This window comes from Camelina sativa, chromosome 17, assembly GCF_000633955.1.
Source record: "Camelina sativa cultivar DH55 chromosome 17, Cs, whole genome shotgun sequence".
Taxonomy (NCBI): domain Eukaryota; kingdom Viridiplantae; phylum Streptophyta; class Magnoliopsida; order Brassicales; family Brassicaceae; genus Camelina; species Camelina sativa.
This window is the reverse complement of record NC_025701.1, coordinates 7,695,321-7,708,360: the sequence shown is the minus strand read 5'-3', so window position 1 is coordinate 7,708,360 and position 13,040 is coordinate 7,695,321. Positions and strand designations below refer to the sequence as shown.

The 13,040-nt window shown below is 39.4% G+C and overlaps 5 protein-coding genes across 5 annotated transcripts; 3 read left to right on the top strand and 2 right to left on the bottom strand.

Moving 5' to 3' along the window:
• On the top strand, positions 2,787–5,750 carry LOC104755995. The gene is made up of 11 exons (XM_010478490.2): positions 2,787–3,080; positions 3,186–3,237; positions 3,380–3,466; positions 3,557–3,673; positions 3,764–3,913; positions 3,991–4,481; positions 4,566–4,665; positions 4,744–4,803; positions 4,894–4,986; positions 5,072–5,191; positions 5,273–5,750. Exons 1-11 carry the CDS (start codon positions 3,049–3,051, stop codon positions 5,582–5,584), a joined length of 1,614 nt encoding a protein of 537 aa, XP_010476792.1. The 5' UTR covers positions 2,787–3,048; the 3' UTR covers positions 5,585–5,750.
• LOC104755996 (50S ribosomal protein L20-like) lies at positions 5,719–7,154 on the bottom strand. The gene is made up of 2 exons (XM_010478491.2): positions 6,884–7,154; positions 5,719–6,046 (listed from the first exon to the last, which is right to left on the bottom strand). Exons 1-2 carry the CDS (start codon positions 7,067–7,069, stop codon positions 5,852–5,854), a joined length of 381 nt encoding a protein of 126 aa, XP_010476793.1. The 5' UTR covers positions 7,070–7,154; the 3' UTR covers positions 5,719–5,851.
• On the top strand, positions 7,430–8,023 carry LOC104759253. The gene has a single exon (XM_010482201.2). The coding sequence runs from the start codon at positions 7,496–7,498 to the stop codon at positions 8,021–8,023; it is 528 nt and encodes a 175-aa protein (XP_010480503.1). The 5' UTR covers positions 7,430–7,495.
• On the top strand, positions 8,315–9,349 carry LOC104755993. Its single transcript, XM_010478488.2, has 2 exons — positions 8,315–8,857; positions 8,947–9,349. The coding sequence occupies exons 1-2, from the start codon at positions 8,381–8,383 to the stop codon at positions 9,103–9,105; spliced, it is 636 nt and encodes a 211-aa protein (XP_010476790.1). The 5' UTR covers positions 8,315–8,380; the 3' UTR covers positions 9,106–9,349.
• On the bottom strand, positions 9,278–12,834 carry LOC104755994. The gene is made up of 14 exons (XM_010478489.2): positions 12,648–12,834; positions 11,971–12,563; positions 11,644–11,856; positions 11,344–11,548; positions 11,157–11,232; positions 10,840–10,975; positions 10,661–10,765; positions 10,454–10,534; positions 10,264–10,353; positions 10,067–10,132; positions 9,944–10,000; positions 9,751–9,828; positions 9,594–9,641; positions 9,278–9,513 (listed from the first exon to the last, which is right to left on the bottom strand). Exons 2-14 carry the CDS (start codon positions 12,541–12,543, stop codon positions 9,442–9,444), a joined length of 1,800 nt encoding a protein of 599 aa, XP_010476791.1. The 5' UTR covers positions 12,544–12,563; positions 12,648–12,834; the 3' UTR covers positions 9,278–9,441.

The following is a 13,040-nucleotide window of genomic DNA, read 5'->3' as shown; positions in this document are numbered from 1 at the left end:
AATGACACTTTTTTGAAACAGAGGGAGTATTAATTACTTATAAAAGGCACATTTAAATTTAAAAAAGTTCCTTGACAAAATTAGCTAGCAGTTTGGTTGATGAGTTTTGAGGAAAAATAATCATTTATACTTTATTCGTCAATCATTTATACGTTTTGCATGTTGAAGTAGATGATATTATCCTCTACTACATCATAAATACCAAAAAAAAATTAATAGATTTTATAGTTATGTTTCGACAATATAGTTGATCAGAAAGAAACTTGAAAAGAACCTAAAGGACCACTAATAAGATCAGTCTTTTAATCTTTATGATGCTTTCCTCTTTTCGTTTGTTGAATTTCATATATATCACTTGTCTTTGAACATTTCACAATCATAAATATTAAAATTGGCAGTAATTGACTATTTTATCCTGGATTAAAGAAGTAAATTTAATTCCAAAACTAAGTTAATGCAGATATATATTTCTAAGTTACGTTCGTTTGTTCATGAGGCCACAAGAATAAAACCCACGCGCACCTAGCGCGCGTTTCGCGCGTGATACAAAAACCTCTGGACTATAACCCTCGAAATTGGGCCTTTTTCGCATATTTTAGAAATTGAGAAGGCCGAGAGCGCGTGGTTTTGGGCCATGCACTATTTTTTTTTTCTTCCTTGAGCATTTATTTTCCTGTACAAAAGAAAATGCATACGTTACTTTCGCATTTTCGATCTCTTTTAACACACACTGCATTTATTTGCATACACTGACATAATAAAAATAATTTTTTTTTGTTTTGTTATTCTTCTTTTCATTTATTTTCAAGCAGTTTTATAGGGCAAGTCCTTTATACAGAGGATTGTCAACTACAATAATACTATTGGGACTTGCAGAATATTATACACTTTGGAAAAAAGAGTTCCCAAATTATACACTTTCGTATTGGGAAAAATGCCAAAAAAAAACCCGAAGTTATTTTTATTTGGAAATTTAATACCCAATGATTTTGGATTGCAATAAAAATACATCAAATAATAGAAATGTGTTATTTAAAACCTAAAGTAATTAGTGTTGTTATTTTCATATCCACGATTTTTCAACTAAATCAAAATCCCAATTTTACCCCGGTTATCTAATTAATTTTTAATTTTTCATATATAAAATTTCGGTTTTCTAATAACCATATCAAATCGAGTTAACCGGTATTTAATTCTCTTAAAACCGTTTCTTCAACTTTCCGCTATCGGATTGAATATTTTTTTGATTCAGATGGAGCAGACTCGATCGGGGAACAATTCTGGGCGAGTTGTTGTGTTCTTTTTTTTTTTGGATCATCCAAAAAAAAAGAAAAAATCGGAGAAGCAGAACTAGATCCGCTGCCACCAGATCCGCCACTCCAACATAAAGGAGTCATCGGACTAGCTCTAGCCGAATCAGTTTCCTTCTTCAAATAACCTCCGACGCCACCAACATTAACCCCTAATCTCGAAGGTCGTGACCGCCGTTGATGAATCCCCCACCGTAATTCAGGTAGATTCGCCACCGGATTATCGGATTTAACCGTTCCGGCGTGTTTGAGTCGGAGAAGAAGCTCCACCAACATAACGTTGTCTGTTAAAGCCGTCTCCACCCACTCATCCGCCATCTTAGGCTTCTTCCCAGATGTTATTCTCATTGAAATCGGCTCAAAGGTTACAGAAGCGGCGGCTATGAAGAGAAAAAGATAGAGAGAGAGAGATGGAAAAGAGGAGGAGAATGGGTTTATAGGGTTTGATTATGTGGATGGCTACTCGATCTAATTCTGGGTTCGAGTCTTTGAATTCTATAACGAGCCGTCATACTTTTAATTACCAGACTAACAGAAGATGATTCCCATGCGTCCTTACTTGGGCATGAGTTTGATTAATGCTGCTTCTCCGATTTTTTCTTTTTTTTTTTGTATGATCCAAAAAAACAAAAATGAACACAACAACTCGCCCATAATTGTTTCCCGATCGAGTCTGCTCCATCTGAATCAAAAAAATATTCAACCCGATAGCGGAAGGTTGAAGAAACGGTTTAAAGAGAATTAAATACCGGTTAACTCGATTTGATATGGTTATTAGAAAACCGAAATTTTATATATTAAAAATTAAAAATTAATTAGATAACCGGGGTAAAATTGAGATTTTGATTTTGTTGAAAAATCGTGGGTATGAAAATAACAATACTAATTACTTTAGGTTTTAAATAACACATTTTTATTATTTGGTGTATTTTTATTCCAATCCAAAACCATTGGGTATTAAACTTCCAAATGAAAATAACTTCGGGTTTTTTTTGGCATTTTCCCCCTTTCATATTGTAGATATTTATTACTATTAAACTGTAAACTTTATCTGTGTTATGGACTATAGTACATGTAGTGGGATGGTGCTTTTATGGAGATTCCTCAATCCTCAACTTTGCTACCATTCTTTTTTATAAATTTTTATTTTTTAACTTTAATTGGTAACAACATTTATTGTTGCTCATTTATTTTATTTGGCTTTTAAGCCTTCAAGATCATCAATCATATCTTCTGATTTCTTTTGCAAAAAAAAAAAAAAAAGCAATCTCCTTTTATATTCCAACTTCCACAACGTGAAAACAAACAAATCATACACACATCATTATCAAGTTTTTAATAATTTATAAAAAGCCTAAGAATAATGAAAATTTTCTTAGATTTACTTGAATGGTTTAAAGAAAAAAAGTTGTTTGGAAGGTAAAGGTTCAAGCTTTAAAATTTACTATGTTTTTTTTGGGTAGAACAACTCGTGCAATAGGGGCTGTGATGAAAGTGACAAATAGCTAAATATTTCTCATGCATTTATTGAGTCTCCTCTTTGGACCCGATCCCATTCAACTCATCTTCACAGATGTCCCAAGCTCTCTCTCTTTCCCTCTCTCTCTCTCTCTCTCTTCTGTTTCTTCTTTCCTGATCACAAGGGTATTTGTCTGAATCTCATTTTGTTGAGTCATTTCATTATTAAGCGTCTGGAGAGATCCAGACCAAGTTTGAAGCCAAATTCATCGATCATACAATGTCTGGAGACTCTCTGCTCGCATCTAAACAGTAAAGTTTCATTCCTTTTTCCAGTTTCTTTTCTTGTCTGAATAGTGCTTCTTCTTCTTCCTCCTCTCTGTTTCTTCCTGATTCTATCATTGATGTGTTATGCAGAGGAAGTTCTTTGTCTAGATTCTCTCAGATCAAAGCCGTTAATCTCTCACAGGTTCAGTTTCTTTGAATCCAATGAAAGAGTTTTCATTAACTTGCTCCTCAAGCTGTCAATTCACTTTAAGCTTTCTACTCATTTCCTCTGTATTTCTTCAAGAACATTATTTCTTATGACTCTGTTTTCTCTGTAAATACAGCCAAAGAATGTTACTAAAGTGATCAACGGTCTTGATTCCCCCAAGAAGAGCAAGTTTCACCTTTACAGATTCGAACTCGAGCACGATGTGAGTAGTTTTACTCACCTCTCTTTTAATCATATCCAGAAATCTGTAAAAAAATTGTTACAGCTCAGACTCTGTTACGGTCTGATACAGGTGCAGCGATTAAGAGATCAACTGCAGAAGGAAACTGCACTACGCGCTCTATTGCTGAAGGCTTCTGATCAAAGCCATAAGATTGAGCTGTCTCACGCATCTTCTCTTCCACGTAACGTACGTTTCTCCAACTTGTCCTAAGTTCTAAGCTTGCGACGTTCAGGGATAAAAGCTTGAACCCTGTGAATGATTCTATAAAACCCGCAGGTACAAGAACTTCTCTCCAATATAGCAGCAATGGAAGCTACGGTTTCTAAGCTCGAACAAGAGATCATGTCTCTGCATTTCTTGCTGATTCAAGAGCGAAACGAGAGGAAACTCGCCGAGTATAACCTCACGCATTCTCTATCTCCACCTGTATGTTAATTAAATTCTTCTGTATGTTTAATATTTGTCTCATGTGGATTGGCTCTGATTACAACATTGTTGCCCAGAATGCTATAGATTTGGTTAGACTTTCTGAAAAGAACGAAACATTACGCCGCAAGGAACACAAAGGACAACCTAGAAGCAAACTGGCAAAGTCCTTGCAGAGTTTTGATAATGCCAATGAACTATCCAAGGAGATGATTAGATGCATGAGAAACATATTTGTGTCTCTAGGAGAGACATCTGCAGGATCCAAATCCTCACAAGAGACTACCAGTTTGTCTTCTCGTGAGAATCCTACATCATCGTCATCAACATCGTGGTGGTCTCCTTCAGAACACTCACGGATCTCCAAGTGGGCACAGAGTCCACGGATCGATATTCAGAAGAACTCAGATGTTTTAGCAACAGAGAGCAATGCATTTGATCCTTATAGAGTCCAAGGAAAGCTGAGCTGGGCTGACATAGGGAGTTACAGATCTGCAACTGAAGTGGCTTCAATGTCTGTTGAGGAGAAGAGGCTCGGATATGCTTCAGATGAGTTATGGAGATTCAGGTATGTACACAGTTTAAGCATCTTCTGAGATTCAGTTAGGGTCCTTGCAATTTGACAAACTCTTATGTGGTATTTTTATTACAGGAACCTCGTCGAAAGACTTGCCAGAGTAAATCCAACAGAACTAAGCCACAACGAGAAGCTCGCCTTCTGGATCAACATATACAATGCCTTGATCATGCATGTAATAATGTCTTCGGAATTTTCGCTAAACTTCATTTTGCAGATACAAAACTTACATTTTCCTGGTTGTCTGATTCAGGCATACTTAGCTTACGGCGTACCAAAAACCGACGTAAAGCTCTTCTCCTTGATGCAAAAGGTTTGATCTCCAAACATAAAACTACTGAACACTTATTGGTTTGGTTCAGACAGAGGTTAGTGTAAGTCTCTGATTTGGAGGTTCTATCAGGCTGCTTATACAGTTGGTGGGCATTCATACAACGCAGCAACGATCGAGTACATGACTCTAAAGATGAACCCTCCTCTGCATCGACCTCAAATCGTACTAAACTCAACTCAAACTTCTTAATTTTCTGCAACTTCTTCACTTTCTATTCTATATCTCTTACCTAAACCGGGATATTCAGGCTCTGCTTCTCTCCATTCTCAAGCTGAAAGTATCAGAAGCACAGAGACAAGCAGGGATAAGCAAACCTGAACCTCTAGTGTCTTTCGCTCTCAGCTGTGGAATGCACTCATCTCCTACAGTAATCTTTCCACATCTAACTGCATTTCACATCAGAATTTTTGAACCCACATTGCAAATTTCTCACAGAAATCACTTGCAGGTGAGAATATACTCAGCCGAGAACGTAGCCGAAGAACTTGAAGAAGCTCAGAAAGATTATATACAGGCGTCAGTGGGAGTGAGCCCCAGGGGGAAGTTGATTGTGCCTCACATGCTTCACTGCTTCGCCAAGAAATTTGTCGATGACTGCAAGGTTTCTCTGTGGATTTCACGTCATTTGCCTCCCCGCCAAGCTGCATTTGTTGAGCAATGCATTCACCGGCGACAACGGTGGGGTTTTCTGGGTTCATCTAGTAGCAAATGCGGTGTAGTTCCCTTTGATTCACGGTTCCGGTATTTGTTTCTTCCATAACAGGGCACTGATGAGCAATGACGTGATTATAGCAAATACTGTTCTGATCCTAGGGTTTAGGTCTATAACTATTTAGGTGATTCAATCTTCTTTTTCTCAAAGTAATAAACAAACCAATGTATTTAGATTTGCAAAACGAAATAAGAATATGGAATACATTCTCTCAAATTGCAAAAGTATAGTAGTATCACCGGGGTACACGTTATTCTGACAAATTACTAAATATTATGTGTCCTTAAGGAGAAGATGAAACTAACTTGGTCCTAACTAGGCATTGATGGATGAAATGTCTACTTTCCGAGATGCTTGGACCACGTTCTTGTTTCCAGGGAAAGACTTGCGGGAGACGTCCACAAGTGCTTTGAAGCTGTAAGGTTCGTGCATAGATAACTCAGAGAGGACTTTCCGGTTCAGCTGGATGTTCTCCTTCATCAGTCCATGGATGAAGTTACCGTAGTTCACCTGTTTCAAGTATTAGATGTTAGGATTCCAATCAAACATGTCAATTCCAAAATTTTCACAAGAAACAGTGTATTAATCTACATATAATAGCATAGATTTGAAAGAGCATTAAAAAATGGAACCAACACTAGAAGTGAACATAAGTCATCAAAGCGAGGACAAAAACAAATGTAGTACAAATCTGAAACCAGGTAATCAAGTTAGATAAATATGTTACTCTACTTGTATTAGGAATTGATTACAGTTTCAATTAGTTCTAAAAAATTGACAGAAACGATATTGGTCATATATTACCAACACGAAATGATTCTTTAAGCATAGTTGAGCTACAGGGTAGACATTCACATCCTAAAATCTCTATTTGGATATTGATCTTCATTATATGGATATTATCTCCGAAATTGGAAAACACCAAAACTGATCAAAGACAAGATACAAGCAATATGAAATGCCCTTCAATCTAATGATGTCCATCTTCTAATAATACCCAGCAAGTTCTAGTTCTGTCTCTATCACTATGTGGATGCAAACACAGAGATCTATTGCATAAGAAAAATATCGAGGATACAGCAACAAACACAACCAAACTACAACTTGTGAGACAGACGAAGACAATAAACCAATTAGGTATAACAAAAGCCATTATGTCAACAACTCCGGCGGAATTAAGCACCCCAATTTAACATAACAACACCCTAAATCCCTAGGATTCGATCACGGAAATGCCATTTCTAAACTAATCATAATTTATCGAATCCTAGGGATTATAGCAGTGACGCGAAGCAATCAAGCAAAAACCTAATTATCAATTTGTGGGATGGAAAAGTAAAAACGTACACCGTGCTGACGAGAACCGGCGTTGATGCGCTCGATCCAGAGACCTCTCATCTCACGTTTCTTGTTACGCCTATCTCTGTAAGAGTACTGAAGAGCTTTCTCTACTCTCTCCCTAGCAATTCTTATGCAGTTCTTCGCTCTTCCCCTGAAACCTTTCGCTAGCTTGAAGATCTCCTTCTTGTTCATCTTTCTCCTCTCTCTTCTTCTTCTTCGTCCCTTCTCTCACTACTCTGTAACTTCACTTCCTTCGTCTAACGCCGCCTCTGTGTTTTCCCATTTTTGTTTTCATTTCCGGGTCGATCGAGCCGGATCGGGTCTGAGATAAATCCGGTAACAATCAAAACCCATTCTCGGGGTGATGGGCCTTTGTTATTTGATACCACACAAACTAAACAGAGCCCATTAACCATCCAGTAACGCATAGCATAAGACACGTGTTGCCACGTCATGAAGAGACATTAACACGTGTCATAGGTTCTGCTTCATTTTCCCCGGGAAACAAACAAAAAAACAAAACCAGAATGATAGGTTTAAAAGTGGCTTTGCTCTGTTCCGTCACACACAACAAAAGCCCAAAAAAGTGAGACTTTTTGAACTGTCAAGTACAACAAAATGGATAATAATCATCGCCAAATCTCCGCCACGAAATCCGACGGCGTAGAAGCTTCGGACGGTGTGGGACAGGGGAAGCTATACTCTCCTGACCACGCGATCAAAATCGCTACAAAACGAGACGAAAACGTGGACCAGGGGAACCTATACTCTCCTGACCACGCGATCAAATTATCAGAGAAGCCTAACCCCAACCAATCTGTGGAATCATCGGATTCAAAAGAAGGAGAGAAGCAGAGCAAGACGACGATGGTGTTGGGACTGAAGAGTCTTGCATCGGTTAAGGATAGAGTTTTAGAGAAACTAGCCGCTGCTTCGGTTCCGTCGGAGTCGCTCGAAAACACTAAGCAGTTTTTGGAAGGTGTGATTAAGGATGTCGCCGGAGCGGCTCAGGGGATGACGAAAGACGCTTTGCACCGGATTAAAACCCATCTCACTGTTATTCTCCCCTCTGTTTCTCCTGACGTCACCNCTTCTTCTTCTTCGTCCCTTCTCTCACTACTCTGTAACTTCACTTCCTTCGTCTAACGCCGCCTCTGTGTTTTCCCATTTTTGTTTTCATTTCCGGGTCGATCGAGCCGGATCGGGTCTGAGATAAATCCGGTAACAATCAAAACCCATTCTCGGGGTGATGGGCCTTTGTTATTTGATACCACACAAACTAAACAGAGCCCATTAACCATCCAGTAACGCATAGCATAAGACACGTGTTGCCACGTCATGAAGAGACATTAACACGTGTCATAGGTTCTGCTTCATTTTCCCCGGGAAACAAACAAAAAAACAAAACCAGAATGATAGGTTTAAAAGTGGCTTTGCTCTGTTCCGTCACACACAACAAAAGCCCAAAAAAGTGAGACTTTTTGAACTGTCAAGTACAACAAAATGGATAATAATCATCGCCAAATCTCCGCCACGAAATCCGACGGCGTAGAAGCTTCGGACGGTGTGGGACAGGGGAAGCTATACTCTCCTGACCACGCGATCAAAATCGCTACAAAACGAGACGAAAACGTGGACCAGGGGAACCTATACTCTCCTGACCACGCGATCAAATTATCAGAGAAGCCTAACCCCAACCAATCTGTGGAATCATCGGATTCAAAAGAAGGAGAGAAGCAGAGCAAGACGACGATGGTGTTGGGACTGAAGAGTCTTGCATCGGTTAAGGATAGAGTTTTAGAGAAACTAGCCGCTGCTTCGGTTCCGTCGGAGTCGCTCGAAAACACTAAGCAGTTTTTGGAAGGTGTGATTAAGGATGTCGCCGGAGCGGCTCAGGGGATGACGAAAGACGCTTTGCACCGGATTAAAACCCATCTCACTGTTATTCTCCCCTCTGTTTCTCCTGACGTCACCGGACAGGTTTGGCTTTTTTAACTTTTTAGTTTACCGGCAAAACAAATTTGGGAATACTTTTTTTTTGTCTGAGTTATGTTAATGACTCTGAGCAGATAGTGGACGATGCTGAGAAAGAAGCCATTAAAGGAGAGGAAGACGATGAGAGAAAGTCAAAAGAAAGCTCCGGAGACGAAGTCGCTGACAAGTTGCCGTACGTGTCTCCGACGTCTTCATTCTTCGGCTCTCTCACCAAACCTTTCTCGAAGCTCTGAATGAGTTTTTGCGTCTTACGTGTACAAGTTAGTCTAAGTTGAATAAGAAAAAAATCCTGAGATTTCTGAATCATATGAACTTTACATGTTTATTGCTCATTTTATAGTGTGAGTTTTGTGTAATACAGAATAGAGTTTCACACTTTTGTTGTCTTATTTTTTTCTTTGTTATAGCACACAAATTTAGATTTGAATATAAGAAATCAATGTTAATGGACATAAAGAGACCAAAGAGATTCTTGTATGTACAAGTTATACAGGTACGTATGTATATATGTATGTAACGCGTACTTGGGATGAATACATCAGACAAAATGGAATCAATGATTCTCCTTTTCATGTGTTCTTCTCAAGTACAGATAGAGCCGGAGTCAGATAGTTGTTCGCCTTGTCTGGCAAATGAGCCACCTGAGAGAGACAGAGAGAAACTCTTATCAGATGATATGATGATGATGTGACTTATATATATGGCAAGTGATTACTCTTACCAGCTCATAGAGCTCTAATCCTTGCTCTGCAACGTATTCATGGCAAACCTGCAAAAACCAATAGAAGAATGTGAGAGATCCATGTTGTGATTTCTTCTTTATAGGTCAAAGAATGAATATTCTATTTATCAGTTGTTTTTTATGAACTGCCACTCACATCGAAGCTTTTATTTCTAGCGGTTGAATCATGCAGTGCCTTGACACATATATCAGCCACATCCGCACAACTAATGCCCTGAAATTGAAACAGAGTTGGGCATTTTTCAAGTTATAAGTTAGCTCGGGCCAGAGAATCTTTTGTGGTATGCAAAGCATATGACTTGAGTTTCTGTTTCATGATTGAAAATAACCTGAGAAATTCTGTTTCCTTGATCAAATATCAGAGCTCGTTGGCCGCCTGGTTCCTCCTGTATTAGAAAAGTTGTTATTAAAGCCATCTTTATACACATTGGTGGGAACTCAAAGAATAGTACCTTCAAGGGACCAGGACGAATGATGGTGTACCCAAGGCCTGACCTTCTCAAAGAATCTTCACCAGCCTGACAAATTTAGAAGACATCAGAGAGGGAGATGGGAAAACATGCAACTTACTGGCACAAAGCCCTGAGAATCCGTCGCCTCAAGATTCAAGAGTCTTCTAATGTGTGTGTTTCAGAGAAACTAGACTTACCCTCTTAGCTTTAAGGACTTGCTCCCTTCTGTTGGGTTCTACTCCCGAACCAGTACACGATACCAGAATAAAGTCGGTTTCTTGACCTGCCTGCAGACAAAAATGTGGATAGTTGAAATCTATACATTTTCTGTGTTTAGTACTCTCGGTGATGATCTTCAGCAAGTAGAGATTAAGTTGGAGTACTTACAGGTAAAGCTTTTATGTACTCGAATACAAGGCTAAAGCTTCTCAGATCTTGTTGCGTACCAGCAAGTCCATCAGCAGGTCTCTGAAAGAGGAAAACACCCAACAGATTGCTAAACTCAGACACCAAGAAATGAAAGTTTTTGGTCAATGATTTAAACAAATTAAGCGCCAGAAACAACTGCTGAAGCATTGAAAAGCGTCGGCAAACCTGTCTTTTAGGCTCAAAACGTATTATCAATGTGTGAACGAGAAAAGGATCTAGTGGTGGATCTTCTGGGTTAACCGGACGAAGAGCTGAAAATGGCACTCTTACCTGCCCAAGGAACCAAAAGCTTTAGCTGAAAAGGGGTCAGATTAATAAGCAAATACCGGTGATGCTTTTCATACCCGACAAAATCCTGCTTTGGTATTGATCCTAGCGAAATACTGTTTGCTCTGAGACATATCTGATGTTGGACCAGCTTCAAGGATTACAACATAGGATCTTCCGTTCCCACCAACCGAAAGAACTAAGCCTTCATACCTTATATAAGAGCATAAGCACAAAAAGAAAGCTTAGGCTCTAGTTGGTTTCAGACGGTGTTATAACCTTCATTGATACTACTTGCAAGTTATCCCCGATTCCCTAAGTTTCTATGGTCGAATCATTTCACAGAACAAGCTGGGAGTAAGGATGATTGATATATTTTGAAATCGGACTCTACCTGTCAAGAGTGGCACCCAGTGGAAGTGAAAGTTTCTTCGACAACTCAACATATCCTCCACGGGTGAAAACATAACCTACATTTAAAACCCGATTAGACAACTATACCTTAAAAATCACATCAAAAGTAAAGAACTTTCACATTGGCATATTCTCAGAAGATAGAGTCACTCTATTTTAGAGCGTACCTGAAAATTCAGCTCTCTCAGTTTCGGTAAACTCGAACTTAGCATCCATTCCACCATCATATTTACTAGCAGTTGTGTCCTGAAAGTAACTTCCTTGACGAATTTCCCAACCTTCAAGTGCCTCGGCCGACTTAAACTTAGCAATTAGAAGCTTGCTTTTGCTGCTTTTACCTGCTCTTAGTTGCGCGAGTCTATTATTGTAATCCTGCATAATACACAAAACCAATACACAGGAATGACTACTCTATGCCCAACAAAGACAAGAAACAGAACCGACCACGTGGACAACTTAGTATATACCTGAAAAGCCTTGGTGAGGTTATAAACACCCAAATGATCGACCCGGGTAAGGTCAGCAGTAATAGTAGACCGAGCAGTGGCGCAGTAGATGATCTTGTTGCAGCTTTCAACTGCGGATTTGAGCGTTGACGGTTCTCCCACATCTCCAACAACAATATCCACTGATCTTGGCAACATACTCATCACTTCCTCGTCTTGTTTCCTCACCAGTGCCTAAACACAACAACCTCAATCCTTAAAGCAATTGCATAAAATACACTAAATACTTAATATTATATGAATCTTGAGACATGTGACCATTATTATATAAGGATGTAATAGAACAACCTTAACGGTGTAGCCACGGAGCAAGAGTTTACGGACGACGATACGGCCGATACGACTAGTAGCTCCGACGACTAAAACGGTGACGTTTTGAGCGCCAGGAACAACGAACTCACACATAGGTCCTTCTCTAATGAGAAGACTATCAAGAGTCTCCTGCTCATCGGGTCGGGTCGTCCTCGACATCTGACCTAATCCAGAGAATTTACGCCACACCTCATCAAAGATCTGCCGCGATCTCCGTCCTAATCCCACAGGGTTCACATCGTCCAGCTTCAGTGACGGCGGTGACTGAGTCGAAGGCGGAGCTGCTGCTGGTGCGGCGTCGAGTTTCTTCGACACCGTCTCTTCGCTTTCCTTAATGGTTGTGTTACCGGGTCGGGTCTTGGACTTCTTTTTGTCGGAGGGGGGAGATGGAGACGGAGACGAAGAAGACTGAGCCCTAGGGATTACGATTTGGGAACGATCATGGAATCTGTGAAGTCTGGTGTTGATGCTGAAACTGTTACCAAAATTGGAACTTAGAAACCTCGCATCCGTCGCCGCCATGTTACTGCCAACGATACTACCCACCATTGTTTTGTAATACTCTGCTTCTGCAACAAAAACAGAGCTCGGATTTAAAAAAAAAATTATATATTTCAAAACAAAACAAAAAAAAATTTGTTGTAAAGGCATACACTTGTTGTGTTGTGTTATGTGATGAATCTTTTTTGCATGCTAGACTGTCATTGAGAAGACTCTTCTTGGTCGAAATTGGAAATGGATAACGAAAGTGAGACTTTTCAAGTTTTTTTGTCGTTTGAGAAATGGTTGGATCGGAGGATTTTGACATATCAGAAATAAAAGAAGAAGAAGGAGAAAGAGAGATGAATAAAGGAGAGAAGATGACCACAGAATCTGGTTTGTGAGTTTTGGACAGTGATATCACTTCTGAGCCAATTAACTTGCCACGTACATTCTCCCCTTTCCTCTTCTTTTTTTTTTAATTATTTTTATTTCTTCATTACAAAAACAAATTCCATAGAAGATTACATAAAAGAGTATCGTATTCGTATATGACAACAACACAA

Bases quoted from the DNA above. Each gene is read 5' to 3' on its own strand.
- LOC104755995 (XM_010478490.2), top strand. From the start codon at position 3,049: ATGTCTGGAGACTCTCTGCTCGCATCTAAACA. The intron at 3,467-3,556 runs GTGAGTAGTTTT...GGTCTGATACAG, and splicing joins GATTCGAACTCGAGCACGAT to GTGCAGCGATTAAGAGATCA. The intron at 4,987-5,071 runs GTACTAAACTCA...CGGGATATTCAG, and splicing joins CTCTGCATCGACCTCAAATC to GCTCTGCTTCTCTCCATTCT.
- LOC104755996 (XM_010478491.2), bottom strand. From the start codon at position 7,069: ATGAACAAGAAGGAGATCTTCAAGCTAGCGAAAGGTTTCAGGGGAAGA. The intron at 6,047-6,883 runs GTACGTTTTTAC...TACTTGAAACAG, and splicing joins CCGGTTCTCGTCAGCACGGT to GTGAACTACGGTAACTTCAT.
- LOC104755993 (XM_010478488.2), top strand. From the start codon at position 8,381: ATGGATAATAATCATCGCCAAATCTCCGCCACGAAATCCGACGGCGTA. The intron at 8,858-8,946 runs GTTTGGCTTTTT...GACTCTGAGCAG, and splicing joins CTCCTGACGTCACCGGACAG to ATAGTGGACGATGCTGAGAA.
- LOC104755994 (XM_010478489.2), bottom strand. From the start codon at position 12,543: ATGGTGGGTAGTATCGTTGGCAGTAACATGGCGGCGACGGATGCGAGG. The intron at 11,549-11,643 runs GTATATACTAAG...TGTATTATGCAG, and splicing joins ACCTCACCAAGGCTTTTCAG to GATTACAATAATAGACTCGC. The intron at 10,766-10,839 runs GTATGAAAAGCA...TTCCTTGGGCAG, and splicing joins CCAAAGCAGGATTTTGTCGG to GTAAGAGTGCCATTTTCAGC.